This window comes from Canis aureus, chromosome 19, assembly GCF_053574225.1.
Source record: "Canis aureus isolate CA01 chromosome 19, VMU_Caureus_v.1.0, whole genome shotgun sequence".
Taxonomy (NCBI): domain Eukaryota; kingdom Metazoa; phylum Chordata; class Mammalia; order Carnivora; family Canidae; genus Canis; species Canis aureus.
Window position 1 is genome coordinate 41,206,492 of NC_135629.1, and position 26,046 is coordinate 41,232,537.

The following is a 26,046-nucleotide window of genomic DNA, read 5'->3' on the forward strand; positions in this document are numbered from 1 at the left end:
CCAGGCCAACACAAATTTTCCACATCCATAAATGAGGAGCTTGATGTGTCTGTGCTCTCTCATCTCCCCACTGATGCTGGAGCCCAGGGACTGAACAGCTTAGTTGATGGTGACTTCCACAGCACTTACAACACTGGGGACAAAGGCTGTGTTCTGTGGGCCGTTTGAAGTCTCAAGATCAGACTGCTTTCCTTTGCTCATGCCAGATCCCTTACTTGGTGCGCCCCTTAACTGTGGTAGCCTAAAGCCAAACCCCCTTCCCCTTGTTCTGCACAGGTCTGGGCAAGGGAGCACAATATAGATTTGCGAGTGAGCTGGCCTGTGTCTGGTTTCTAGAGTGAGGGTTGTATCTGGAGAGGTGGGAGGAGAATCTCTGCATGGTATGTACTCCTGCCCAAGATCCACTCCATGCTTTCCTTCTTGCCGAGCTTCTCAACTTTGCTCAAAGTCGCAGGACTCAGCTAGTGGAGGGACCGCTGCTGGCTGGAGGATTGAGTGGGAAATCAACCCCGGACTTACTCCGGCTGGGTCTGCATGGAACCCCAAAGGGGGGTGGGGGGGAGGTGGGCACGGGCTCCAGACTCTTATCCCCCCCCCCCCCCATCTGTATTTCCTTCCTCTTCAGGATGGAGCGGGCCCCAGGGGAACGAGGGAGGGACCTGCGGGGACAGCCTGGGCCCTGGGAGCTTCATGTGGGCCTACTGTTGAGTGGTGAGAGGGCCTGGTGAAGGCCTGGGGTTTGTGGGGTGTGATGGTGGGTCCTGGGGGAGCCAGCCCTGGGGCTACTGGGTGGGAGCACGGCAAAACTGGATGACCCACTGTTCCCAGTGCTGGCCACTGCCCTGGCCCAGGCCCTGGCCCCGGATATGCCAGGCTGTTCGAGGGGAAGCTGCTACCCTGCCACAGGTGACTTGCTAGTGGGCCGTGCTGACAGACTGACTGCCTCATCCACCTGTGGCTTACATGGCCCCCAACCTTACTGCATCGTTAGTCACCTACAGGTGCGGCTGGGTGGGATGGGGGTATTCAGGGATGGGGGGGGGAGAGGGTTCTGGCCCTGCCTGTGGCACTGACCCTGACCTTGACTCTGACCCAACCTAGGATGAGAAGAAGTGCTTCCTGTGTGACTCCCGGCGCCCTTTCTCTGCCAGAGACAACCCAAACAGCCATCGCATCCAGAATGTAGTTACCAGCTTTGCACCACAGCGCCGGGCAGCCTGGTGGCAGTCAGAGAATGGTGAGGCCGTGGATGAGGCATGGGGTGTGAGCAGGGTTGCCCACCAGTAGTCTCAAGTCCCTGACCTCCGACTCCTGCCCCAGGTGTCCCCGTGGTCACCATCCAGCTGGACTTGGAGGCTGAGTTTCATTTCACGCACCTCATTATGACCTTCAAGGTGCCCGCATGTCTGGGAGCCTGCTTGAATCATCCTGCTTGGCTCCCCGTTGCCCCTGAACAGAGTCGCAGCTCCTTGGCCCAGCCTTACTGAGCTCTTATGCTGTGTTTGACTGCATGGGAGGCTTCTTCATCTCCCACACCTTCTGTTGCCTTCTGCCTTCAGGACTTTCCCCATGCTGCCCCAATGTGAGGCTGGATCAGGCGCTGCCTCCCTGGGCCCCATGATCCCTGAGCCTTCCTCCTAGAAGTGGCTACCCTCCCTGATTATTGCTTGGCTTCCAGTGGTCACCCACACCTGTCCATGAGCTGCTTAAGGGCAAGCCCTAGCTGGGCAGGGCTCTTGATGGGCCTGGGGTGGACTTGAGTCCTGATGCTTACTGATCATCCATGCCCCCCACCCAGACGTTTCGTCCTGCTGCCATGCTGGTGGAACGCTCAGCTGACTTTGGACGCACCTGGCATGTGTACCGATATTTTTCCTATGACTGTGGGGCTGACTTTCCAGGAGTCCCACTGGCCCCACCACGACACTGGGATGACATAGTCTGTGAGTCCCGCTACTCAGAGATTGAGCCATCCACTGAAGGCGAGGTGAGGACTGAGATCTGACATCGGGCAGGATGAGGGGGGATGATGGGCCTGAGTCAGAGTCCAGTGTTTCTAATGGCTCCATGTCCCTCCAGGTCATCTATCGGGTGCTGGATCCTGCCATCCCTATCCCAGACCCCTATAGCCCACGGATCCAGAGTGAGTGTTCCTCCCTTTGAGCCTGGCACAGTCCCAGCGTCCGGCTGGTGACTATTTGGGGCCTCAGTAGCTATTTTGGGTACTTCATAGGGCAGGTGCCAAGTCCAATTTAGCTCATATAACAGTAGACAGGAGGTCTCACAAGGTGACCTTGGCAGCTGCAGCCCCTGAGTGGGCATGGGGCAACAAGAGCCTGCCTGGCCAGCTGGCTCCTGATCCTTTCCCCCCACTTAGACCTGCTGAAGATCACCAACCTACGGGTGAACCTGACACGGCTACATACGCTGGGAGACAACCTGCTTGACCCACGGCGGGAGATCCGTGAGAAATACTATTATGCCCTTTACGAGCTGGTTGTTCGAGGCAACTGCTTCTGTTATGGACACGCCTCACAGTGTGCACCTGCCCCAGGAGCACCAGCCCATGCTGAGGGCATGGTGAGGGGCTTCAGCTAGCTGGAATGGGGCTGGGGGCAGGGACAGGTCTGGCTAGACAGTGCTGACCACTTGCCTGCCCACCTCCTAGGTTCATGGGGCCTGCGTCTGCAAACACAACACTCGAGGCCTCAACTGTGAACAGTGTCAGGATTTCTATCATGACTTGCCCTGGCGTCCAGCTGAGGATGGCCACAGTCATGCCTGCAGGAGTGAGTGACATCCTGGCCCCTATAGCCCCAGAACACTGTGACCTGGCTGTGCCCTGGGTTGAACTTAGAAGGGGTTGGTCAAGTGCCTAACACTCAGGTTATATCTGGAGGGTATCCAGGCCTTGATGCCTCTGGGGACTCTCATAACTCTCCTCCATAATCTGCTCTGGGCAGGGGCCCAGTATGATGCTGAAACTGTAAAGTACCTGAGCCCCCACCCACAAATTCTGGCCAGTGGCAGGTACCTGCCATGTCACTGGGACCCCTACACCCCTTAGCCTCAGGATGTAGTCCCTCAATTGGCCTTTGTCCTGCCTTTCCCTCTCCCAAGAGTGTGAGTGCCATGGGCATGCACACAGCTGCCACTTTGATATGGCCATATACCTGGCATCTGGCAACGTGAGTGGAGGCGTGTGTGATGGATGTCAGCACAATACAGCTGGGCGCCACTGTGAGCTCTGCCGACCCTTCTTCTACCGTGATCCAAGCAAGGACCTGCGGGACCCAGCTATGTGTCGCTGTGAGGCTGGGGTTGGGGATGGGAAAGCTGAGTCTGGGGTAGGAAGTAGGAAGCCAGACTGTTGTCCAGGTTGTAGGGATTTGGGGTGGGGGTGGGGGCATAGGGTGGACCCAGGCTGGAAGTCTAGGCTGGGGGAGGCTTGGGAGATGCATGGTGCTGGACTAGTTGGGATTAGGGTGACCTTGCACCTCTTTTTGCCCTCAGCCTGTGATTGTGACCCCATGGGTTCCCAAGATGGTGGTCGCTGCGATCCCCATGATGATCCTGCTCTGGGGCTGGTTTCGGGCCAGTGTCGCTGCAAAGAACATGTGGTGGGCTCTCGCTGCCAGCAATGTCGTGATGGCTTCTTTGGACTTAGTGCCAGTGACCCTGCAGGCTGCCGGCGTATGTGTATCTTGCCCTAATACCTGTACTGATGTTAACCCTTGACTTCTTACTTTTGACCCAACTCAACACCAGTACTGCCACAGCTCTCCAGAGTGTGATGGGTCTCTTTCCCTGCAGGGTGCCAGTGTGATGCACGAGGCACAGTGCCTGGGACCACCTCTTGTGACCCCAACAGTGGAACCTGTTTCTGCAAGCGTCTAGTGACTGGACGTGGCTGCAACCACTGCCTGGTGCGACTGGAGGGGGCTAGTGTTAATGGGGTCCTGTACTTATCCTCAGAGTATAGGGCTAAGGGGTGGTGGGTGCTAAGAGCTTAGGGTCCATTCTTGGCTGAGAGGCCTCAGGTTGGAGAGGCGAAGGTTGGGAGCCATGGTCTAGGGACTGTTTTCACCGAGGGGTAGTAGATTCCCTGATGGGTGGTGAGGGGGGTCTGTTTCTAGCCCCCCAGCAACTTCCTCTCCCCTAGCCTGGCCACTGGGGCCTGAGCCATGACCTGCTTGGCTGTCGTCCTTGTGATTGCGACGTGGGCGGTGCCTTGGATCCCCAGTGAGTGCTGTATCAGGAGTCCCAGGAGGGGTGGGAAAAGAACCTGGGCAGGATAAGGGGTCCTTCTTGAGTAACCGTGGGCTTTCCAGGTGCAGTGAGGCCACAGGTCAGTGCCGCTGTCGCCAGCACATGGTGGGGCGACGCTGTGAGCAGGTGCAGCCTGGCTACTTCCGGCCTTTCCTTGATCACCTAACTTGGGAGGCTGAGGATACCCGAGGACAGGTAGGGGGCAACGTTGGAGGGCAGGGCTTGAGTTGGAGAGGTGGAGTTATGTACCTGCTTCCACCTCCAGCACCACATTGGCACAGACAGTGTGCCATTGTCTGGGGAGGGTGTCTAACCTTGGACAGGGCCTCAGCTGAAGAGCTGGGGTTTGAGGACAGGTTGTAGCAGAAGAGATGGTGTCTTACCTGAGCACCCACCCTGAGCTGCATCCCTCCTAGGTGCTTGATGTGGTGGAGCGCTTGGTGACTTCCAGTGGGACTCCATCCTGGACCGGCCGGGGCTTTGTTAGGCTGCAGGAGGGTCAGGCACTGGAGTTTCTGGTGGGCTCTGTGCCGAGAGCCATGGACTATGACCTGCTGTTGCGCTTGGAACCTCAGGTCAGACCCTGTGAAACATGACCCAGAGCTGAACTTCTAGGTGTAGTAGCATTTCCTTCATCATCCCATCCTTCCAGGTCCCCAAGCAATGGGCAGAGATGGAAGTGACCGTGCAGCGCCCAGGGCCTGTGTCTGCCCACAGCCTATGTGGGCATGTGCTGCCCAAGGATGACCACATCCCAGGGACTCTGCAACCAGAAACCAGGTGAGGGTACTAATGGTAGCATCTATAATGCTGGAGAGTTGGGGGCCTGCCCTAATTCCCTGAAGGGCACTTGTGGGATGCCACTGCTCATTCATCTGCCCTTGCTTCAAGTGCCTCCTCCTGAGTTCTGTTTGCCAGGTGCTGTTAGGCATGGCATAGGTCAGAAGAAGGAAGTAGAACAAGGCCTGCTCTCTTAGGGGTCTAAGTTCCAGAGGCCTGGGGCAAGAATTAATGGGAAACTAGTGTCACTATAGGTAATGCCCATCATAGAGGGGGTTGGGTGGAGATGTAAGTGTGGGGATGGGGAAGGGAGGGCATCAAAGCATTCTGAGCAGGGATGTGACTGGGCTGATTATTGTTTTATTACATTTTGGGTAGTATTTGTTTCATGTATCTTTTTTTCATCACTTTATTTTTTAACTTTTTGTTTGTTATGTAAATATTCAAACAATACACAGAAGTTGAGAGAGCAGCGTACAATGGGCCACACCCATCATAGACGTTTTACCAACTGTGATTTGTGTTTAACAAAGATCCCTCTACTTGCTGAGTGGAAAATAGACTTAAAGGGACCAAGGTGGAAGCTGGAAGATCTGCTGCAGGCTATTGAATTAGCTGAGTGACAGAGGTTTAGCCATTGATGGGGCAAGATGATGAAGTTTCCAGAGGATTCTAGCGGCAGAGCTGATGACTTAGACATGTAGAAAAGGGAGAGAAAGTGGAAAGATGACTCTAGCATTTTGGGTTTGTTCATCTGGGGGAGGATTGGGCTCTCTATCTGAGATAGAGACATAGTTCTGAGGTACTTAGGCATATGGAGGAGAAGGCCAGTGGGTGGTTGGATTTCTGTGTCTGGAATTTCTGGGAGGCCTCAAGGTGGAGATATTAATTTGGGACTTGTCACCAAAGAGATAGGTCTAAGTGAAATGACCAGAGAAAGGAAGGAGGACCAGAACCAAGCTTTGGGGTGTTAGACGTCAGTAGAAAAGGAGGATCTGGGGGAGAAAATCAGGAGTGTGGATAAGTTTCCAGAAGGGGACAGAAGAGTGTCTCAGGAAAGAGGATGCACTGCTTTTATCACATGCTACTGAATGCTGGAGCAGACAGGAATAGAGAAGAGGCTTCTGGGTTTGGCTGCATGGAGGTCAATGGTGAGCTTGGTATATAGGCTATCTCCATGGCATGTTGGCATAAAAACCCCATTGGAGTGGGAGGCTAGAGTGGAGCCAATGAACACAGTCCAGTTTTAGGAATTTGTTAGGCAGGAAAGCAAAGATAACAGCTAAGGGAGACTCAGGGATTGAAGGAAGATGTTTTCAAGGGGGATAAAAGAACCCTAGCATGGGGGGTGGTGCACCTGGTGGCTCAGTTGGTTAAGCGTCTGCCTTCAGCTCAGGTCATGGTCTCACGGTTCTGGGATCGTGTTGTGTTGGGCTCCCTGTTCATTGGGAAGTCTGCTTCTCGTTCTCCCTCTGCCCCTCCTCCTGCTTGTGCTTTCTTACACTCATGCATACTCTCTCTCACTCAAGTAAATAAGTAAAATCTTAAAAACAAAACAAAACAAAAAAACGGGCAGCCCAGGTGGCTCAGTGGTTTAGCGCCGCCTTCAGCCCAGGGCCTGATCCTGGAGGCCCAGGATCGAGCCACGTCAGGCTCCCTGCACAGAGCCTGCTTCTCCTTCTGCCTGTGTCTCTGCCTCTCTCTCTCTCTCTCTCTGTGTGTGTGTGTGTGTGTGTGTCTCTCATGAGTAAATAAATAAAATCTTGAAAAAAAAAAAAAAAAAGAATCCTAGCATGGGGTTGCAGGCTGATGAGAATGACCTAGGAAAGGCAGGGCCACGTGGCTGAGGAAGAATGATATAGTCTCAGTGAAAAGGAGCAGAGGTTGGAGGTCAAAGTTGGAGGAAGTGTGAGGAAGCTGTTGAAGAAAAATTGGCAAGTATTTTGCCAGGGAAATGCTGTGTGGTTGCAAGGTTGTAGAGCGTGTTTCAAGAGATTGGTCTGCACAGGTATAGGATTCCAGTGAGGCATGTTTGTGGGAATCTCCTGTATAGGGGCACCTGGGTGGCTCAGTGGTTGAATGTCTGCCTTCGGCTTGGGTCATGATCTCGGGGTTCTGGGATGGAGTTCTACATTGGGTTCCCTGCAGGGGCCTGATGCTCCCTCTGCCTGTGTCTCTGCCTCTCTCTGTGTGTCTCTCATGAATAAATAAATAAAATCTTAAAAAAAAGGGGGTATCTCCTGTATAGATTTTCTGTCAGGCTGTCCAAGTGTCTGTTGGCATGACCCAGTCCTAGTGTCTCTCTTGGCCAATGATTTAGTTGTTGGTGTGCGGGGTGGGGAGGCCTAGGATGGTGGGTACAGTGACCCTGGGTAAACCCCATATCTGTCTTTATCTACCCCCAGGTATATGGTGTTTCCCAGACCTGTCTGTCTTGAGCCTGGCATCTCCTACAAGCTGCTTCTGAAGTTGGTGCGAACAGGGGGAAGTGCCCAGACCGAGGCTCCCTACTCTGGACCCAGTCTGCTCATTGACTCGGTGAACAGTCCCTCTCCCGACACTGACACTGTGGATCCCTGGGTGGATGGGATCTGCAGTGGTGGCTGGACAGGAGGGGCCTGTGACAGAAGAGGCAGGCCCATGGTGGTGTTAAGTGCTCTGGTAGTGCCAATATGGTCCTGGCTCTAAATCTCCCTCTTCCTTGCTCATCTCTTCAGCTGGTGCTGCTTCCCCGTGTCCTGGTGCTAGAGATGTTTAGTGGGGGTGATGCTGCTGCCCTGGAGCGCCGTGCCACCTTTGAACGCTACCGTTGCCATGAGGAGGGTCTGGTGCCTAGCAAGACCTTTCCCTCTGAGGCCTGCGCCCCCCTCCTTATCAGTCTGTCCACCCTCCTCTACAGTGGTGCCTTGCGTGAGTGTCTGTGTTTTGTGGGTTGGTGGGGCAGAGGTGTGGGGCCCCAGCCTGACTTGGCCCTACCCACCTGCCCCACAGCCTGTCAGTGTGACCCCCAGGGCTCCCTGAGTTCTGAGTGCAATCCTCATGGCGGTCAGTGCGTGTGTAAACCTGCAGTGGTGGGGCGCCGCTGTGATCACTGTGCCCCTGGCTTCTACGGCTTTGGTCCCACAGGCTGTCAAGGTACTTGCCTGCCTTTTTTCCCTCTTACTTTCTCTCCCCCCACTACTGTTTTCTTTCCAACTCTGCTTCTCCCTTTCTCTAACTCTGCGTTAGACCCCAAACTCCCAGCACTGTAACACTGGAAGTTCTCTTCCATTCCGTGACTTTCCTACCCTAACCCCATCTAGATTCCCTCAAACCCCCCTCCCTGGTTCAGCCTCTGCCTTGCCCTCAGCCTGCCAGTGTAGCCCTGAGGGGGCACTCAGTGGCCTATGTGAAGAGACCAGTGGGCAATGCCCCTGCCGAACTGGTGCCTTTGGGCTTCGCTGCGATCGCTGCCAGCGTGGCCAGTGGGGATTCCCTAGCTGCCAGCCATGTGTCTGCAATGGGCATGCCGACGAATGTGATACCCACACAGGCGCTTGCCTGGGCTGCCGTGATCACACAGGGGGTGAGCACTGTGAAAGGTGAGCCTGGAGCAGCAAGGAGTGGGTTGGTGGGTTTGAAGGCTGCTCAGGGATCACATATTTCTTCCTGTCCTTCCCTGAAGGTGCATTGCTGGCTTCCATGGGGACCCAAGGCTACCATATGGGGGTCAGTGCCGGCCCTGTCCCTGCCCTGAAGGCCCTGGGAGCCAGCGGCACTTTGCTACTTCTTGCCATCGGGATGGGTACTCCCAGCAGATCATGTGCCACTGTAGGGCAGGGTACACAGGTGAGTAGATAGATAAGGTGCAGGCATGGGATCAGGGTGGGGCAGCTGAACTGAACATTCATGCCTTCCCCAACTGTGGGCAGGGCTACGGTGTGAAGCTTGTGCCCCTGGACACTTTGGGGACCCATCGAGGCCAGATGGCCAGTGCCAACCGTGTGAGTGCAATGGGAACATTGACCCTATGGACCCTGATGCCTGTGATCCCCGCACGGGGCAGTGCCTGCGCTGCTTACACCACACGGAGGGGCCACACTGTGCCCACTGCAAGCCTGGCTTCTATGGGCAGGCTGCCCGACAGAGCTGTCACCGTGAGTGTGGGAGAGTATGGGGAGGGGAGGGCTGTGGTAGGGCTCTGCTGCTCGGACCCCCCTTGATTAATGTGCTTGACTGGCACAGGCTGTACCTGCAACTTGCTGGGAACAGATCCCCAGCAGTGCCCGTCCATTGATCGCTGCAACTGTGACCCAAGCAGTGGGCAGTGCCCATGCCTCCCCAATGTCCAGGGCCCTACCTGTGACCGCTGTGCCCCCAACTTCTGGAACCTTACTAGTGGCCATGGCTGCCAGCCCTGTACCTGTCATCCAAGCCGAGCCAGAGGCCCCACCTGCAATGAGGTATAGGACCCCCCCCGCTGTGGATCCCTGGGTGGATGGGGTCATCTGTCTGTCTTGAGTCTCAAGAACTTAGCTTCTGATTGAAGCTTTGAAATCTGCCGTGTTCCCACTCTAGTTCACAGGGCAGTGCCACTGCCGTGCTGGCTTTGGTGGGCGAACCTGTTCTGAATGCCAGGAGCTCCACTGGGGAGACCCTGGGTTGCAGTGTCGTGGTGAGAGTCCTAACAGGGCCAGAGTGGGTGGGGGACTTCCCAGGATGCCCCCGCTGGCACCCTAACTCTGTGATCTGCCCTTTCCTACAGCCTGTGATTGTGACCCTCATGGAATAGACACACCTCAGTGTCACCGTTCTACAGGTCACTGCAGCTGCCGCCCAGGAGTGTCTGGCGTGCGCTGTGACCAGTGTGCTCGTGGCTTTTCCGGGGTCTTTCCTGCCTGCCACCCATGTCACACATGCTTCGGGGACTGGGACCGTGTGGTACAGGATTTGGCTGCCCGTACACGGCGCCTGGAGCAGCGGGTGCAGGATTTACAACAGACTGGTGTTCTGGGTGCTTTTGAGAGCAGCTTCTGGCGCATCCAGGAGAAGCTGGGGACTGTGCAGGGGATCGTGGGTGCCCGCAACACCTCAGCTGCCTCCACTGCACAGCTCGTGGAGGCCACAGAGGAGCTGCGGTGCGGAAGGGTCTAAGGATACATGGAGGGATGGGGCAGAGACCCAATGGACCAGGGCTGAAGCTTCTCTAAACACCACTCCTCACTGGCACAGGCGTGAAATTGGAGAGGCCACTGAGCACCTGACCCAGCTGGAAGCAGAACTGACAGATGTGCAGGATGAGAACTTCAATGCCAACCATGCACTTAGCAGTCTGGAGCGAGATGGGCTTGCGCTTAATCTCACGCTGAGGCAGCTGGACCAGCATCTGGACCTGCTCAAGCATTCAAATTTCCTGGGTGAGCTTTCAGCCAACTAGGCAGGTGGACCAGGGTTGAATGATCTTTTTTTCTTCTTAGAGAGTGTGAGTGGGGAGGGGTAGAAGGAGAGGGAGACAGAATCTTAAGCAGGTTCCAAGTCTAGGGCGGAGCCCAACACAGGGCTTGATCTCAGTGACCCTCAGATCATGACCTAAGCCAAAATCATGAGTTGGATGCTTATCCCAGGCACCCCAGATTTGGTGATCTTTTGCTGACTGCCAGCCTCTGCCCAATATAGGTGCCTATGACAGCATCCGCCACGCCCACAGTCTCTCTGCAGAGGCAGAACATCGTGCCAACACATCAGCTTTGACAGTGCCTAGCCCTGTGAGCAACTCAGCAGATACTCGGCACCGTACAGAGGTGCTAATGAGTGCCCAGAGGGAGGACTTCAACCGCAAACATAAGGCCAACCAGCAGGCACTAGGCAAACTCTCTGCCCGTACCCACTCCCTGAGCCTGACAGCCATAAATGAACTGGTAAGGCACAAGTGTAGGGTGGGACATGTAGGTGTGGCTGTTCTTTCCACAGGGCCCTGACTTGTTCTGTGCCTGGCAGGTGTGTGGACCCCCAGGGGATGCACCCTGTGCTACAAGCCCTTGCGGGGGTGCTGGCTGTCTGGATGAGGATGGGCAGCCCCGCTGTGGGGGCCTCGGCTGCAATGGGGCAGTAGCCATGGCGGACCTGGCACTGGGTCGGGCCCGGCACACACAGGCAGAGTTGCAGCGGGCACTGGCAGAAGGTGGAGGCATCCTCAGCCAGGTGGCTGAGACCCGTCGGCAAGCAGGCGAGGCACAGCAACGGGCCCAGGCAGCCCTGGACAAAGCTAATGCTTCCAGAGGACAGGTGGAGAAGGCCAACCAAGAACTTCGGGAACTTATCCAGAGTGTGAAGGACTTCCTCAGCCGTGAGCCTCCCGTGTGGCCCAGGCCATGTGGTTGTTTCACTTGTGTCTGTGTTCATACTTATTCCCTGGGTTTATACTTGGGTCAGGGCCTGCACTGGATCTATGTTTATAACCCCACGTCTAGTTCCTAAACCCTTGCCTATATGTGGTCCTCAAGTCCATGACCCCCAAGTCTGTGCCCACTTACAGTTCTTGTAGTTACATCACTATGCCTATTAGCAAACTCATATTCCATGTGTGGTCTCACACCCCAAGATTGTGTCTGATGCCCATGCTGGAGAATCTGTGTCCCTAAGCCCTTGCCTGTGTCTCCATAGAGGAGGGGGCTGATCCCGATAGCATTGAGATGGTGGCCACAAGAGTGCTAGAGCTCTCCATCCCAGCATCACCTGAGCAGATACAGCACCTGGCAGGTGCAATTGCAGAGAGAGTCCGGAGCCTGGCAGATGTGGACACAATCCTGGCGCGTACAGTGGGAGATGTGCGTCGGGCAGAGCAGCTACTACAAGATGCACGGCGGGCAAGGTCTGACCATGACCCTGGCCCCTATCCTTGACACCTGGTCCTGATACTTATAGGCCCTGATTCGCTCTCTTCCTCAGGAGCCGGGCTGAGGGTGAGAAGCAGAAGGCAGAAACAGTACAGGCAGCACTGGAGGAAGCCCAGAGGGCACAGGGTGCTGCTCAGGGCGCCATCCAGGGGGCAGTAGTTGACACACAGGACACAGAGCGGACCCTGCACCAGGTGTGGTCTCTCTGGGACATCAGTGGGGCAAGATTATGGGCATGCACCCATAGACCTGTTTAACCCTGGGTCCACCCGTGACAGGTGCAGGCGAAGATGGCAGGTGCAGAGCAGGCACTGAGTTCTGCAGGTGAGCGGGCTCAAGAATTGGATGGTCTCCTGGAGGCTCTGAAATTGAAACGAGCAGGGAATAGCCTGGCAGCCTCTAGTGCTGAAGAAACAGCAGGCAGTGCCCAGGGTCGTGCCCGGGAGGCTGAACAGGTGGGTAGAGCCAGAGCCAGCTGGAGAGGGTTGGGGTAGAGGCTGGGCCTCCACTGGGCCACCACGCTAACTCTGCCCTCTATATTCCCAGCTGCTGCAGGGCCCACTAGGCGACCAGTACCAGACAGTGAAGGCCTTGGCTGAGCGCAAGGCCCAGGGTGTGCTGGCTGCACAGGTGCGGGCAGAACAACTTCGGGATGAAGCTCGTGGCTTGTTGCAGGCTGCGCAGGACAAGCTGCAACGACTGCAAGGTGAGGATTGGAGTGGGTGGATGCCAGAGGTGTGGGACTGTGGGAGTAGGACCTTTCAGCTGAGACCTGCCTGTCCTAGAGCTGGAAGGCACCTATGAGGAGAACGAGCGGGCACTGGAAGGCAAAGCAGCCCAATTGGATGGGCTGGAGGCCAGGATGCGTAGTGTGCTTCAAGCCATCAACTTGCAGGTCCAGATCTACAACACCTGCCAGTGACTCTTGCAGGATTCCTACCCCAGCCCCCAGCCCCGCCGCACCCCCGTTACTGCCTCTGCATGGAAAAGTTCCCACCCTGACTAGGCCTTCAATAAACTGCTGTGAATCCCCACCGCGTTGTCTGGACTCTGATTTGGAGAGGGCGTTGTCTCTGGGCGGAATCTCAGGATACCACCAGCAGGGCCAGGGCGAGGCCAAGCCACCGGAGTCCCGCCTCCTCCGTTCGGGCCCGCCCCGGAGCTGCCCGCCGCCGCGTGCCCGCTCCCACCGGAAGTGCGTCACTAGCTAGGCGCTTCGCCACCCGCGGCCTTAACTAGAAGTCGAAACAAAACAAGCGGCCGAGGCGGCGGCAGCGGCGACGGGACGGGGGAGGGGCGCGCCGGAACCGGAACCGACCAGACGCCGGAACCGGAACCGAGAGCGGGTTGCCAGGGCCCTAAGAGGGCTGGCGGCGGCGGCCTCGCTCGGTGAGTGGGACGGGCCGCCACTGGCCTGTCTGGCTGGAGCCGGGAAGGCCGCGACGCGAGCCCCGGGCTGCCTGTTCAAGGTCACGGGCCGTGCCAGCCTCGACCCCTCGAGCCCCGCGGCGTGCCGGGCCCACCGATGCAGGCGGGGCCGTTACTCTACCCCCGGGGTCGGCCTCCTGCCTCCGAGAGGGCTGGCGGCTAACGAAGGCGGCTTCCTGGAGGAGGTGGTGGCGGGCCCAGGGTTTGGAGGCTGGAGCTGAGTCGCAGCCCTGTCGGGGCGCTGGTCTCTAGTCAGTAACCCCGTGCAGCAGGATAGGTCGGAATGGTCTCTAGACAGCCCCTTTCTTGTCTCGGTATCCCCAGGAGAAGTGGGAGGGACGCGACCTTAAGCAGAGGCCTGGTGCAGAGGCGGAGGGTGCCCCCCCCCCCCCCCAGCTATGGATCTGTCGTCATTAAAGATCCAACCTCCTAGTCCCCCATAGAAGAACGTCCCTCTAACCCTCCACCACACACACACACCTTGGGGAACACAAAGTAGTCAATATTTACTACCATTTCGGGTCAGGCTGAAACGGGTCCTGGATTCATAGTTCATCCCCACTGTTGTCTCAATTTTGAAAACTTTATTTTGGATGGAAAAACAGTCCAGAATCTACTGATGGGTCTGTGGGAAACTGAATAGAAAGTCTCTAGCCCAGTGCTGATGAGTGAGTGGACCTGGAAAAGAAGGGGATGATGTCGGCTTCATTCTCAAACTGGATGCTCGTCCTGCCTTGGCTCTGGGGCAAGATTGCTGCTGAAAGGGTAGTGTGACAGCTACTCTTTTCTCCCCAGCTTTTGCAGGCCCTTTTCTGCTTGGGATAGCAGTTGGAGAGGAAAATGTCTTCTGGGATGTGGGAAGAAAAACCAAACCGTGCATAGGAATAAATTCGAGGAGGGTGGGAGTTGGCAGGTGACAGGTGGAGTATCTTAACACCAGGACCTTGCCTGGGCAATGATAGCACCTGGGCTGAGCCTGTCTTGAGCCACAGAGCCTGGTCCCTTTGCTGTTTGATCGTCTTCTCCTTTCTGCCTTCCTCCTCCACCTCCTACTTCTTGGGTGGTGACTAAGCAGCCAGTGAGAGTGAAGAAAAGTGAGCACCCTGCTCAGAGTGCCAGCCCTGTGGGTTGGAGCCATGGCTTCTCTCCAGATTGGTTGAGGAGACAGGTTCCAGGCTATGGCTGCCTTAGCCTGGCGCCTCCTCAGTAAGGCTCCTATCTTTGTGGGTCTGTATGGCAGGCATTTAGGAGTCTCTGCCAGAAGTTGTTGCTACTTGTATTGTTTATTCCTTCAGAATAGTCTGAGAGTGTCCAGGGTTACATTAGGTGATGGAGAGATAGTGTTCTATAGGCTTAGTCATATTCTGGGGTTGCTGAGCCCTGGCTGTGACTGAGGAGCAAATTGTTGGGCCTTGGTGGTGATCACTGGTCCCTTTTCATTAGGCTGTCGGTTCCTTGTTGGAGAATTTGGCCCCAAAGAGTTGCCAAGATAGCTGGGCCAGGAAGAAAGCGCCGCAGCCCTGACCCAGACGCTGTTACCGACCCCGGGGCACTCTGGCTGTCGACCAAGCGGCTCAAGATGTCTGGTGGGGCCAGCGCCACAGGCCCAAGGAGGGGTCCCCCAGGATTGGAGGAGGCCACCAGTAAGAAGAAGCAGAAGGATCGAGCAAACCAGGAGAGCAAGGATGGAGATCCTAGGAGAGGTGATTGTGATATTCCCACAGTACTTGTGGTCTCCTCCTCCACCCTGTTGAGCATGCAGACTAAGGGTTGAGAGATGACATTTTTACTGTTCCTTCTGTTTTGGTCTGATACTGAGAGAAGGACTCAGAGCAGGCTTGGTAGAGTCTCAGCTTTAAGTCTAGGTACCTGGCTGAGATCCTGAAGATGGTGCTTGGTGGAGTGGTAGGGTCTTGGAGACTACCTCCCCATCATCATTTCCCGGTTCTTTGTTGTCAGGGTCGACATCTTCTCGGGAGGAGCAGGCCAAAGAGGGTGAGTAATAAATAGGCCTTTTGGGTGCTAGATTGCTGGGGGTGGGGAGGAAACACTGGGGCTATAATGCCTTCATCTGGAGCAGTTCTGTTAGGGCTGGGTCTCTGGCACCTGTTTATCTCCATCAGGAGCTTATGGAGACCCTCATAGTCTCATTGGTACTCCTACAGAGTTGTTGCTTGATTGGAGGCAGAGTGCAGATGAGGTGATTGTCAAGCTGCGTGTGGGAGCAGGTCCCCTGCGGCTGGAGGAAGTGGATGCTGCTTTCACGGACACAGACTGCGTGGTGCGGCTTCCAGGTATGTCCATCTGCCCTGAGCCCAGTGGTGTATTTGAATCCTCTGATATTTCCCACCCTAGCTCACTGCCCCTACTCTGTCTCCAGGTGGTCGGCAGTGGGGTGGTGTTTTCTACGCTGAAATAGAAAGTTCTTGCACCAAAGTACAAGCTCGTAAAGGTGGCCTCCTGCAGCTGGCACTGCCCAAGAAGGTGCCTCTGCTCACATGGCCCTCTCTTCTGGTAAGTTCCACAGCAGAGTAGGGTAGGGATAACCAGTGTAGTTGACAGGGCCTGACTGCTGTATCTTTGATAGAAGAAACCTCTAGGGACCCAGGAGGTGGTACCAGGGCTGCGGTGCCAGGAGAATGGGCAGGAGCCATCTCCCATTGCTCTGGAGCCAGGCCCTGAGCCCCGTCGGGCTAAACAGGAGGCCCGGAACCAGAAGCGGGCCCAGGGCCGTGGTGAGGTAGGCGCAGGGGCTGGCCCCGGGGCCCAGGCAGGCCCCAGCGCCAAGAGGGCTGTGCATCTCCGCAGAGGGCCAGAGGGGGAAGGGTCCAGAGATGGGCCTGGACCCCGGGGTGATGCCCCCCCCTTCTTGGCTGAGACAGCCACCCAGGTGAGAGTGGGGTACCTGTGGGAGCTGGGAGAGGGGAGAGTTGGGAGATGGTCAGCAGTGGGGGGCCACCTGCCAGACCTGCAGCTCATCCTGCCCACAATCTTGCCACAAATAGGCAGAAGCTGAGGAACAGCTCCGGGTACCACCATTGAACCCCCAGACCTGCCTCTTGGGCTCAGAGGAGAATCTAGCACTCTTGACAGGAGAAAAGACTGTGTCTCCCAGGAATGACCCAGTCTCCCCAGCCATGTCCCGGAGCAGAGACCCTGAGAAAGGTGACCGTTCCAAAGAGGAGATGGCAGTGGCAGCAGATGCTGTAACCTTGGTGGATGGTAAAGGTGGGGCTAGGGGTGGGCAGGCAGAGCCCTAGGTTGGGTTGCAAGGTTGGTGGGTGGATAGGGAATAGAACAGCAGTGGGCTGGAACCTGTCCTGGGTGGTGCTGAGCTGTGGTCTCAACGTAGAGCCGGAATCCATGGTGAACCTGGCATTTGTCAAGAATGACTCATATGAAAAGGGGCCAGATTCCGTGGTGGTGCACGTGTACGTGAAAGAAATCCGCAGGGACACCTCTCGAGTGCTTTTCCGCGAGCAGGACTTCACACTTATCTTCCAGACCAGGTGGGTGGGTAGGCAGGAGCTGGGGCAGAGGGTACACTTCAGGCAGGACAGTGTATCTCATGCTCTTTTTCCCTACCCTTCCTACTGCCCTTTCCCTGGTCTGCTTCTGCAGGGATGGAAACTTCCTGAGACTACACCCGGGCTGTGGGCCCCACACCCTCTTCCGTTGGCAGGTGAAGCTCAGGTGGGTGGTTCTCGGCCCCCAAGCACTGTGCCTTGTCCCACCCTGGGCTCAGTCTCCCTGGCCCAGCTAGCCCGACACCTACTTCACCTAAGTCCCTGAGTTCAGCCTTTCCCCACAGGAACCTGATTGAACCTGAGCAGTGCACCTTCTGCTTCACCGCCTCTCGCATTGACATCTGCCTCCGTAAGCGGCAAAGTCAGCGCTGGGGGGGCCTGGAGGCCCCAGCTGCACGAGGTCTGCACACGAGCTCCCTTCATTGTCCAGCCTTCATAACCCGGACCCCCAACCCCTGCCACATGCTGCTAACCACCAGCCCCCTCATTCCCCCTTTTTAAGGTGCAGTGGGTGGTGCAAAGGTTGCCGTGCCGACAGGTCCAACCCCTCTGGATTCAGCACCACCAGGAGGTACCCCTCACCCCCTCACAGGACAGGAGGAAGCTCGGGCTGTGGAGAAGGAAAAACCCAAGCCTCGGTCTGAGGACACGGGGTTGGATGGTGTGGCTGCCCGTACGCCCATGGAGCATGTAGCCCCAAAGCCAGAGCCACACCTGGCCTCGGTGAGAATCCTGGGGTGGGGAGGGCCAAGGGTAAAGGCTGGAGAGCCTCAGGGCTACTCTTTCATGCCGCTCCTTGCTCCTACAGCCCAAGCCCACATGTATGGTGCCTCCAATGCCTCATAGCCCAGTGAGTGGAGACAGTGTGGAGGAAGAGGAGGAGGAAGAGAAGAAGGTGTGTCTGCCAGGCTTCACTGGCCTTGTCAACCTAGGCAACACTTGCTTCATGAACAGTGTTATTCAGTCTTTGTCTAACACTCGGGAGCTCCGTGACTTCTTCCATGGTGAGAGCAGGACCAGGAGCCAGGGGCTGTGGGCAGAGGGGATGTCTTTCCCCGCTCACACTTCTACTTGGCTGCTGTCCCTAGACCGCTCCTTTGAGACTGAGATCAACTACAACAACCCATTGGGGACTGGTGGGCGTCTGGCCATTGGCTTTGCTGTGCTGCTCCGGGCGCTATGGAAGGGCACTCACCATGCCTTCCAGCCTTCCAAGTTGAAGGTGATCTGTGGCCACTCCCACCCTGGCTAGATAGGGTGGGGAAGGCTAGCCAGCTGGGTATGTGGTGGGTTTTGGGGCTCCGTGCTCACACTTGGCCCCTGTATCCAGGCCATTGTGGCGAGCAAGGCCAGCCAGTTCACAGGCTATGCACAGCATGATGCCCAGGAGTTCATGGCTTTCTTGCTGGATGGGCTGCATGAAGACCTGAATCGCATTCAGAACAAGCCATACACAGAGACTGTGGACTCGGATGGGCGGCCTGATGAGGTCAGGATTGTGGGCAGAGGTGGGCATATCTCATGCATATCCCAGTCCCTGGGTCTCCTTGATCCTCACCACTCTGCTCCTCAGGTGGTGGCTGAAGAAGCATGGCAGCGGCATAAGATGCGGAATGACTCTTTCATCGTAGACCTATTTCAGGGGCAGTATAAGTCGAAGCTGGTGTGCCCTGTGTGTGCCAAGGTGTGAAGGGCTCCCCTGGAAAGATGCCCCTAGCTTGGTCTAGATAGCCTGGTTAATTTGTAGGTGGGGGCATGTACATCTCAAGATGTTGTTTGAGCAAAGAGACTGACAGGGAGGTCTTCAGCTTCTTTGTGGGCTGCGGAGGTCAGGCTAGATGGCTCTCCTAACTGAGATAAAAGGGGTGTTTGGGTTCAAAGCCAGCTTATATGGTGGGGCCGGGGTATGGGTAAGATTGGAAAGACATTTAGGGTACAGGTGAGAGACAAATTGATACGTGGCGAGGCTGAGCAAGGCCTCAATTGCCAGAAAGAGGGAGTATTCTCTCCTGGTGGCCGTCCTAGTCTGTACAGTATTCTCAAGCCTGAGAGTTGAGAATACTGAGGCCCTAGAGCCATCCGAGTACCTGGGTTGGGCCCCCTGGGTGTAGCATCCCATCCCTCACTCCCTGTGCAGCCACCTGGTGCCACTTGTGTATCCCAGGTCTCCATCACTTTCGACCCATTCCTCTACCTGCCGGTACCCTTGCCACAGAAGCAGAAGGTTCTCCCCGTCTTCTATTTTGCCCGGGAGCCCCACAGCAAGCCTATCAAGGTGAGAGAAGTGGGCTCCTATTTCTGGGCGTCCCAGAGACCCTGGTCCACCTCCCCCATGGACTCTACTTTTGTTACCAGTTTCTGGTGAGCATCAGCAAGGAGAACTCCAGCGCAAGTGAAGTGTTGGACTCCCTGTCTCAGAGTGTCCACGTGAAGCCTGAGAACCTGCGTCTGGCTGAGGTACATCTGTCCTTCCCTAGAGTCTTAGGCACACAGATATATATACGTGCTTTCAACACAAACCCATGTGAACACATACATCTGAATTCATACCTATACACCTATGTACATGTGACTCCACAAAACCCACTGGTATGTTAGGGGTTTAGGCACGGTTGAAGCCAGGTATTTGGGTTGTGTAACAAAAGTGCCCTCAGTTCTCCAGGTTGCCATCGTCAGGGTTTACTCCCCCTTTGGTGGGGACCCTCAGCTGCTTTTCCATCTTCATACAAGGAGCTGGAGCTTTCTAGCAGCTGTGGTTCTCCCTCTATCCTGCTGCTCCCTCATATTATCCCAGATCTGTGTGCTAGTCTTTCACAAAGATTCCTAGCTTCTGGCCTAGAAGTGCTGTCTTTGGGGATAAAAGTAGGAAGGAGCCTCCTCAGATATGGCCCCACCATAACAGCCATGTTGCAGTCTCAGCAGGGCCCCACTGATTGATAGAGTAGAGGCCTTAGGTATGGAGTGCTGGTCTGGTAGGTACCTTTCCCACTCCCAGCTTTCAGACTCTCTGATGCACCAGGCTGCTTATTTTGTTGGGCACTGAAGCTGGTGCCACCAGAGGCATATGATGCTTTGAGGCCACAGTCTCCCCTCTGCTGCCCAGATCCAAGTTCAGGGCCATGCCTCCTTGTTGTGCCCTGAGTCAGGGCTAGAGAAAGGGTTCGTCCTCACATAGGATCTGTGTGTTCTCTGCCCCCCAGGTGATAAAGAATCGTTTCCACCGTGTGTTCCTGCCCTCCCACTCATTGGACACCGTGTCCCCATCTGACACACTCCTCTGCTTTGAGCTGCTATCCCCAGAGTTGGCTAAGGAACGGGTGGTGGTGCTAGAGGTGCAGCAGGTAAGTGAGGACCAACCTGATGACACAGGGCCCTGTGGAACAGGGGCATGTTCACCGGAGCTGGCCTTGCTGAGCCAAACAACCCACCCTAGCGCCCCCAGGTGCCCAGCATCCCCATCTCCAAGTGTGCAGCCTGCCAGCGGAAGCAGCAGTCAGAAGATGAGAAGCTGAAGCGTTGTACTCGGTGCTACCGCGTGGGCTACTGCAACCAGTGAGGACCCTGTGGTCTCCCCCTCCCAAACCCTGCTGTCCATGTTTCACTTGCCATCCTACCTCCTCTCCACATAAAGGCACATATTTAAAACCCCTTGCTTATCATTCTACTCTGCAAGAGTCTGACTTTTAAGGGTTGGGGTAGGGGGTAGGGCTGGCACATGCAGTTCCTAAGGACAGAGGCTAGCCCCCAGTGGAGAGTCATAAAGAAGTGGGGCCTTGGCCCTATTCTTAGTTCCCCCTTCCCTCCAGGCTCTGCCAGAAAACCCACTGGCCTGACCACAAGGGTCTCTGCCGCCCTGAGAATATTGGCTACCCATTTCTGGTCAGTGTACCTGCCTCACGTCTCATTTACGCTCGTCTTGCTCAGCTGCTAGAGGGCTATGCCCGGTGAGTGCCCAGTGGTTGGATTAGGGTGGGGTAGTTGGGGGAGCAGAGATGTCAGGTAGGCTTGTCAGGATTCTTACTTGCCTTGCTGCCTGTTGCCAGGTACTCTGTGAGTGTATTCCAGCCACCCTTCCAGCCTGGCCGCATGGCCTTGGAGTCCCAGGGCCCTGGCTGCACTACGTTGCTCTCCACTAGCTCCCTGGAGGCTGGGGACAGTGAGAGGGACCCGATTCAGCCGCCTGAGCTCCAGTTGGTGACCCCTGTGGCTGAGGGGGACACAGGGGTCCCTCGGGCATGGGCGGCCCCTGACCGGGGCCCTGTGCCCAGCACCAGTGGCGTTTCTTCTGAGGTGCTGGCCAGTGGGCCTGTTGAAGTTGGCTCCTTGCCTGCTGGTGAGAGGGTGTCTCGGCCCGAAGGTAAGAGTCTGCTAAAAGGCTCTGCGGCTGGGGTAGGGGAGGTTGGGGGAAGCTTATTTAGGTCCCAGTAGGTAGGAGAGCTCTGATTTTATGTTTCTTCACAGCTGCTGTGCCCGGATATCAGCATCCAAGTGAAGCCATGAACTCCCACACACCCCAGTTCTTCATCTATAAAATTGATGCATCTAACCGAGAGCAGCGGCTGGAGGACAAAGGTGTCTGAGGCTATGGGTGGGAGCCACGGGGTGGCCTGGGCTGGCCACTCCCGCAGCTACGTGACCCCTCTCCCTGCCCATTTCTAGGAGACACCCCCCTGGAGCTGGGTGAGGACTGTAGTCTGGCTCTAGTCTGGCGAAACAATGAGCGTCTACAGGAGTTTGTGTTGGTAGCCTCCAAGGAGCTGGAATGTGCTGAGGATCCAGGCTCTGCTGGTGAGGCTGCCCGTGCTGGCCACTTCACTCTGGACCAGTGCCTGAACCTCTTCACTCGGCCTGAGGTGCTGGCACCGGAGGAGGCTTGGTGAGGACAGGGCAGCAGGCAGGGAGTGGGCTGGGTAGAGTGGAGATTTGCTGGCCTTGACCCCACCTCTGGTCTTCTACCAGGTACTGCCCACAGTGTAAACAACACCGAGAGGCCTCCAAGCAACTGTTGCTATGGCGCCTTCCTAACGTACTTATTGTTCAGCTCAAGCGCTTCTCCTTTCGGAGTTTCATCTGGCGTGACAAGATCAATGACTTGGTGGAGTTCCCTGTTCGGTGAGCCATGAGCCCTGGTCCCTGTGGTCTGGTCGTGGCGGGTGTAGCATCCTGGGTACTTGTTGACTGTCTCACGTTTCTGTGGCTGGGACCACAGGAATCTGGACCTGAGCAAGTTCTGCATCGGTCAGAAAGAGGAACAGCTGCCTAGCTACGACCTGTATGCTGTCATCAACCACTACGGAGGCATGATTGGCGGCCACTACACTGCCTGTGCGCGTCTACCCAATGACCGCAGCAGCCAGCGCAGCGACGTGGGTGAGGGCACACGCAGCCAGCAGGATAGGCGGTACGGGTGGTGGTGCAGGTTATGTTCACACTCTTCCCACCTCGCTGTAGGCTGGCGCTTGTTTGATGACAGCACGGTGACAACAGTAGACGAGAGCCAGGTCGTGACGCGTTATGCCTATGTACTCTTCTACCGTCGGCGAAACTCTCCTGTGGAGAGGCCCCCCAGGGCAGGTCACTCTGAGCACCACCCAGACCTAGGCCCTGCAGCTGAGGCTGCTGCCAGCCAGGTGAGGCATGGGAGAGGCTTCACAGGCTAGGGAGCTCAACTCACAGATGGGATGGGGTGGGGCACAGCCTTTTCTCCTCCAGCCATAGGTCCCTGGAGTCTTGGGATTCGTGATCCTCTTACATCAGAGTCCTAACTGGAGGGATTCCCGTGCTGTAGTGACACTTATAAAGGTGCACACACACCAGCACATTGCTGTTGGCATACATATAGGCATTCTCTTGGCACAGGCTAAGTAGTTGCTTTGAATCTCACTGGGTAGGTTGTCATAGATAGACTGTACCTTACATTCTCCCAGCTTCCCCATGCACCTTCCTCACATGCCAGCCAGCCCACAGACCCAGCCTGGGCTAGGGTGGCCGCCACCTTCTCTGAGGTGAGCGTCTATCCCTGCTGAGCCCTCGGGTTCTTCTGTCCCTTACTGATGTAGAGAGCCATAGTTCTGGTTGGTGGGCACAGCTGTATCTCTTGACTGGTTTCTTCTTTGCTGTCCTCTCCTCCCTTGAGCCCTTTCTGGTCAGATGCAGAAGAATCCTGATAGAAGACAGTCACAGTCTATCTGGACATGGGTGGGAGGGAGCCAGATTACTCGGGTTGGCAGTTCTATCCTCTATGAGCTCCTCTGTGGGAGGCCTGGGTTAAAAAGCTGGCAAAAAAAAAAAAAAAAAAAAAAGCTGGCCAGCTAACTATCTCCTCCCTCCTTTGGCCAACCCCTGTGGGAAGCTGCATGTCAATTGGGAAGCTTCTTGACGGGGCCAAAATGCTGTCAAGATTCGCCTGCCTTGGTGCTCTGTCTGGACAAACCTGAGAATCGCCCTTGGCTCCCATCTGCCCACCTCCCAGCTGCTTGACTTGGGTTGTGTCAGGGGTTATTGCCAGTCACCATGGGTGGGACTTCATGGCCAGGGGTCTTGGGAACACCGGGTCCCTCCCTACCCCCTGCCCCAGGTGCTGATGGCCGTTTCCGCACACTGTAGGCTTCCCGGATTTGGCGGGAGCTGGAGGCCGAGGAGGAACCGGTACCCGAGGGGCCTGTGCCCCTGGGTCCCTGGGGGCCCCAAGACTGGGTGGGCCCCCCACCACGTGGCCCTACCACATCAGATGAGGGCTGTCTCCGGTACTTTGTTCTGGGCACCGTGGCAGCTTTGGTGGCCCTCGTGCTCAACATGTTCTATCCTCTGGTATCCCAGAGTTGCTGGAGATGAGCTCCCAGGCAGCTGCTGTGAGCTGGCCCACCTGCCTGCCTACCGGGCAATGCCTGCCTCTGTGGTGGGGACCAACTCTGGGCTTGGGCCTCAGTGTGTGCATCTGGTGGAAGAGGGTGGGGAATGTGGTTCCTGCAGGGGCAGAGCATCCTAGGGTGGGTATCCGTCCAGCTGTCTGTCCGTTTGTCCTGCTGCTCTGATCCTTGGCCTGGGGCTTAGCCCTGCCCAAGCAGCTTCCTGTATTTAAAGTGTTAATAAAGTGAGACTGTTCAGGCCCAATCTTGTCTCTCTGTCTCAACGCCGCTGCTGTCTGCGCCTGCCTTGGGGCCCTCCCTTGGGTGCCGGGACTCTGAGCCAGCACCCCCGGGATGCCAGGCAGCATACCGGGCAGCCCCCAACCCCTGTCCTCATATTCTGTTGCAGGGACTAGGCCCTGGCCAGGCCCCCGAGGTGGCCCCCACGCGGACAGCCCCTGAACGCTTCGCCCCCTCTGTGGACCGCCCAGCCCCCACCTACAGCAACATGGAGGAGGTCGATTAGCAGGTCCCTGGCTGGTGGGGTGGGGTGGGGACTGGGTTTGGGGAATCCCTGACAAAGGGCCAGCTCTTTGCCGCTTCTCTTTCTCTAACCCAGAGGACACTGGCTTCATCAGTTTGGGTTGGGGGTATGATTGAGGTGGGAACCTCACAGGTTGGGCCCTCTTGTCAGCTTGACCCTCCCAAACCATGGGTCTTGGCTTCTCCAGCCACCCCTCAGTGCTGCGGTGATTTGATTCTCAGTTGTACCTTCAATTCTTTCTGACTCGCATCATAAACGTTATAATTTTATTCTTAAAAATTGTAATTTTTTTTTTGCATTTTGGAAGTGATTGCTGCTGTTTAAATATATTTTAAAAATAAATGATAAATAAGCAGACCTAGTGAGTGTGATGCACCAGGTGCTGTGGACACCTTTACCCATCATCTAGAGGGTGTGTTCGTGTGTGTGTGCACGTGCACGCTAAAGACCCTGAAAGTGCTCTGTCTGAGGAAAGATTGTGGGATCCTACCTCAGCCCCTGTGGGTCACGAAGCCATCATCTTTCTGAGGCCTACCTGCCGTCCTTTGATCCCACCAGTTCTGGGTCTCACGTGGAGGCAGCTATGTTTGACATCATTATCAATACTTCACACCTAAAGAATGGATGCATACCCCATGAGGCTTCAGAGGCTGGGGTAAAAGGTGTATACACTGGAGTAGCCTGCGGCTGACAGCCAGACAGCAGGTCATGGAGGACTTGCTGGGGAACAGGAAGCACTGGAGTACTGTCTTTCTCCTTTCCTAGTATCAAGTCTTTCTTGCTGTAGTCTGAGCACCATCTGGATCCCTTAGTGGAGAACAGAGCAGAAAGAAATGCTCTGGGGAGAAAGATCCTGCTCCAAAAAGAGGACAGGCAGCAAGCCCAGAGCTCGTCTTGGCTGCCATTGTGTGGAATGGAAGGTGCAGTGTCCTGCTAGGCCATTTCTTTGAGTCTTTGAGACCTTGGCTCCTGGACTTTGCCCCAGGCTGTTCACCCATCGTGGGTCTGCAGTCTTGTCCTAATCTCAGAGCCTCTGTTACCTTGCACATACACATATCAAGGGAAAATTTTTTTTTTAAGATTTATTTATTCATGAGAGACAGAAGAGAGAGAGACATAGACATAGGCAGAGGGAGAAGCAGGCTCCCTACAGCAAGCCTGATGCAGGACTTGATCCTGGACCCCAGGATCACGACCTGAGCCAAAAGCAGGCACCTAGCTGCTGAGCCACCCAGGCATCCAATAGCAAGGGCAAATCTTTTATTTTTATTTTTATTTTTTTTATGATAGTCACACAGAGAGAGAGAGAGGCAGAGACACAGGCAGAGGGAGAAGCAGGCTCCATGCACTGGGAGCCCGATGTGGGACTCGATCCCGGGTCTCCAGGATCACACCCTGGGCCAAAGGCAGGCGCCAAACCGCTGCACCACCCAGGGATCCCAGCAAGGGCAAATCTTATGAGAAACTTCCTCACCTCTTTTTTTTTTTTTTTTTTTAAAGATTTTTATTTATTTATTAATGAGAAACAGAGAGGCAGAGACTCAGGCAGAGGGAGAAGCAGGCGTCATGCAGGGAGCCCAACGTGGGACTTGATCTTAGGTCTTCAGGATCACACCCTGGACTGAAGGCAGCACCAAACCACTGGGCCACTGGGGCTGCTCTCCTCACCTCTTTTTATGGATAATGCTGCCTCCTCCTCTGTCCAGTTGCTTGAGGGTAAGGGTGGGTGTCTCCAGCCAGAGGAGATGGGGAGCAGAAGTACTGATGAGGTGAGT

At 56.0% G+C, this 26,046-nt stretch overlaps 2 protein-coding genes across 34 annotated transcripts in view; both read left to right on the plus strand.

Annotated features, from left to right (window-relative positions):
• Nucleotides 1-12,958, plus strand: part of LAMB2 (laminin subunit beta 2) — a 31,019-nt gene extending 18,061 nt beyond the window's left edge. For 4 of the 10 annotated variants that reach the window (XM_077858967.1, XM_077858966.1, XM_077858959.1 and 1 more), the window contains 32 exons: nucleotides 626-711; nucleotides 829-1,001; nucleotides 1,102-1,237; nucleotides 1,321-1,394; nucleotides 1,799-1,987; nucleotides 2,080-2,143; nucleotides 2,378-2,580; nucleotides 2,669-2,789; nucleotides 3,121-3,309; nucleotides 3,514-3,693; nucleotides 3,814-3,926; nucleotides 4,163-4,242; nucleotides 4,332-4,464; nucleotides 4,686-4,844; nucleotides 4,922-5,049; nucleotides 7,455-7,587; nucleotides 7,767-7,959; nucleotides 8,041-8,184; nucleotides 8,381-8,630; nucleotides 8,714-8,877; nucleotides 8,961-9,185; nucleotides 9,274-9,491; nucleotides 9,607-9,703; nucleotides 9,794-10,166; nucleotides 10,261-10,445; nucleotides 10,705-10,946; nucleotides 11,026-11,404; nucleotides 11,692-11,899; nucleotides 11,977-12,118; nucleotides 12,203-12,379; nucleotides 12,471-12,630; nucleotides 12,710-12,958. In XM_077858967.1, the coding sequence (XP_077715093.1) occupies nucleotides 626-711; nucleotides 829-1,001; nucleotides 1,102-1,237; nucleotides 1,321-1,394; nucleotides 1,799-1,987; nucleotides 2,080-2,143; nucleotides 2,378-2,580; nucleotides 2,669-2,789; nucleotides 3,121-3,309; nucleotides 3,514-3,693; nucleotides 3,814-3,926; nucleotides 4,163-4,242; nucleotides 4,332-4,464; nucleotides 4,686-4,844; nucleotides 4,922-5,049; nucleotides 7,455-7,587; nucleotides 7,767-7,959; nucleotides 8,041-8,184; nucleotides 8,381-8,630; nucleotides 8,714-8,877; nucleotides 8,961-9,185; nucleotides 9,274-9,491; nucleotides 9,607-9,703; nucleotides 9,794-10,166; nucleotides 10,261-10,445; nucleotides 10,705-10,946; nucleotides 11,026-11,404; nucleotides 11,692-11,899; nucleotides 11,977-12,118; nucleotides 12,203-12,379; nucleotides 12,471-12,630; nucleotides 12,710-12,846 (5,455 nt within the window). In that variant the 3' untranslated portion in view covers nucleotides 12,847-12,958. Of the gene's footprint in view, nucleotides 1-377; nucleotides 529-625; nucleotides 712-828; nucleotides 1,002-1,099; nucleotides 1,238-1,320; nucleotides 1,395-1,798; nucleotides 1,988-2,079; nucleotides 2,144-2,377; nucleotides 2,581-2,668; nucleotides 2,790-3,120; nucleotides 3,310-3,513; nucleotides 3,694-3,813; nucleotides 3,927-4,162; nucleotides 4,243-4,331; nucleotides 4,465-4,685; nucleotides 4,845-4,921; nucleotides 5,050-7,454; nucleotides 7,588-7,766; nucleotides 7,960-8,040; nucleotides 8,185-8,380; nucleotides 8,631-8,713; nucleotides 8,878-8,960; nucleotides 9,186-9,273; nucleotides 9,492-9,606; nucleotides 9,704-9,793; nucleotides 10,167-10,260; nucleotides 10,446-10,704; nucleotides 10,947-11,025; nucleotides 11,405-11,691; nucleotides 11,900-11,976; nucleotides 12,119-12,202; nucleotides 12,380-12,470; nucleotides 12,631-12,709 lie in introns of those variants that run through there. The other 6 variants (XM_077858962.1, XM_077858961.1, XM_077858960.1 and 3 more) reach the window with 6 other exon arrangements.
• Nucleotides 12,959-13,141: 183 nt separating this feature from the next.
• USP19 (ubiquitin specific peptidase 19) lies at nucleotides 13,142-24,628 on the plus strand. 24 transcript variants are annotated; one of them, XM_077858984.1, is made up of 27 exons: nucleotides 13,142-13,313; nucleotides 14,796-15,055; nucleotides 15,312-15,347; nucleotides 15,518-15,646; nucleotides 15,733-15,866; nucleotides 15,940-16,242; nucleotides 16,358-16,580; nucleotides 16,705-16,861; nucleotides 16,974-17,045; nucleotides 17,164-17,279; nucleotides 17,382-17,602; nucleotides 17,688-17,883; nucleotides 17,968-18,101; nucleotides 18,210-18,368; nucleotides 18,453-18,563; nucleotides 19,044-19,154; nucleotides 19,235-19,336; nucleotides 20,080-20,220; nucleotides 20,313-20,431; nucleotides 20,686-20,823; nucleotides 20,923-21,236; nucleotides 21,341-21,451; nucleotides 21,539-21,755; nucleotides 21,839-21,991; nucleotides 22,089-22,249; nucleotides 22,331-22,509; nucleotides 23,486-23,992. In XM_077858984.1, exons 2-27 carry the CDS (start codon nucleotides 14,932-14,934, stop codon nucleotides 23,711-23,713), a joined length of 4,089 nt encoding a protein of 1,362 aa, XP_077715110.1. In that variant the 5' UTR covers nucleotides 13,142-13,313; nucleotides 14,796-14,931; the 3' UTR covers nucleotides 23,714-23,992. The 24 variants fall into 24 exon arrangements, with proteins under 24 accessions (XP_077715110.1, XP_077715118.1, XP_077715096.1 ...); XM_077858992.1 differs by lacking the exon at nucleotides 23,486-23,992 and adding an exon at nucleotides 24,137-24,628 and having other exon boundaries at nucleotides 13,143-13,313; nucleotides 16,358-16,574; XM_077858970.1 differs by lacking the exon at nucleotides 13,142-13,313 and adding an exon at nucleotides 13,869-14,117 and having other exon boundaries at nucleotides 15,943-16,242.
• The last annotated feature ends 1,418 nt before the right edge of the window (nucleotides 24,629-26,046 follow it).

What these genes read in the sequence shown, in the direction of transcription:
- USP19 (XM_077858984.1), top strand. Translation starts at nt 14,932, where the DNA reads ATGTCTGGTGGGGCCAGCGCCACAGGCCCAAGGAGGGGTCCCCCAGGA. An exon ending in ACACTTATCTTCCAGACCAG is followed by an intron (nt 16,862 to 16,973) that starts GTGGGTGGGTAG and finishes CTGCTTCTGCAG; the next exon opens with GGATGGAAACTTCCTGAGAC. An exon ending in CGTTGGCAGGTGAAGCTCAG is followed by an intron (nt 17,046 to 17,163) that starts GTGGGTGGTTCT and finishes CTTTCCCCACAG; the next exon opens with GAACCTGATTGAACCTGAGC.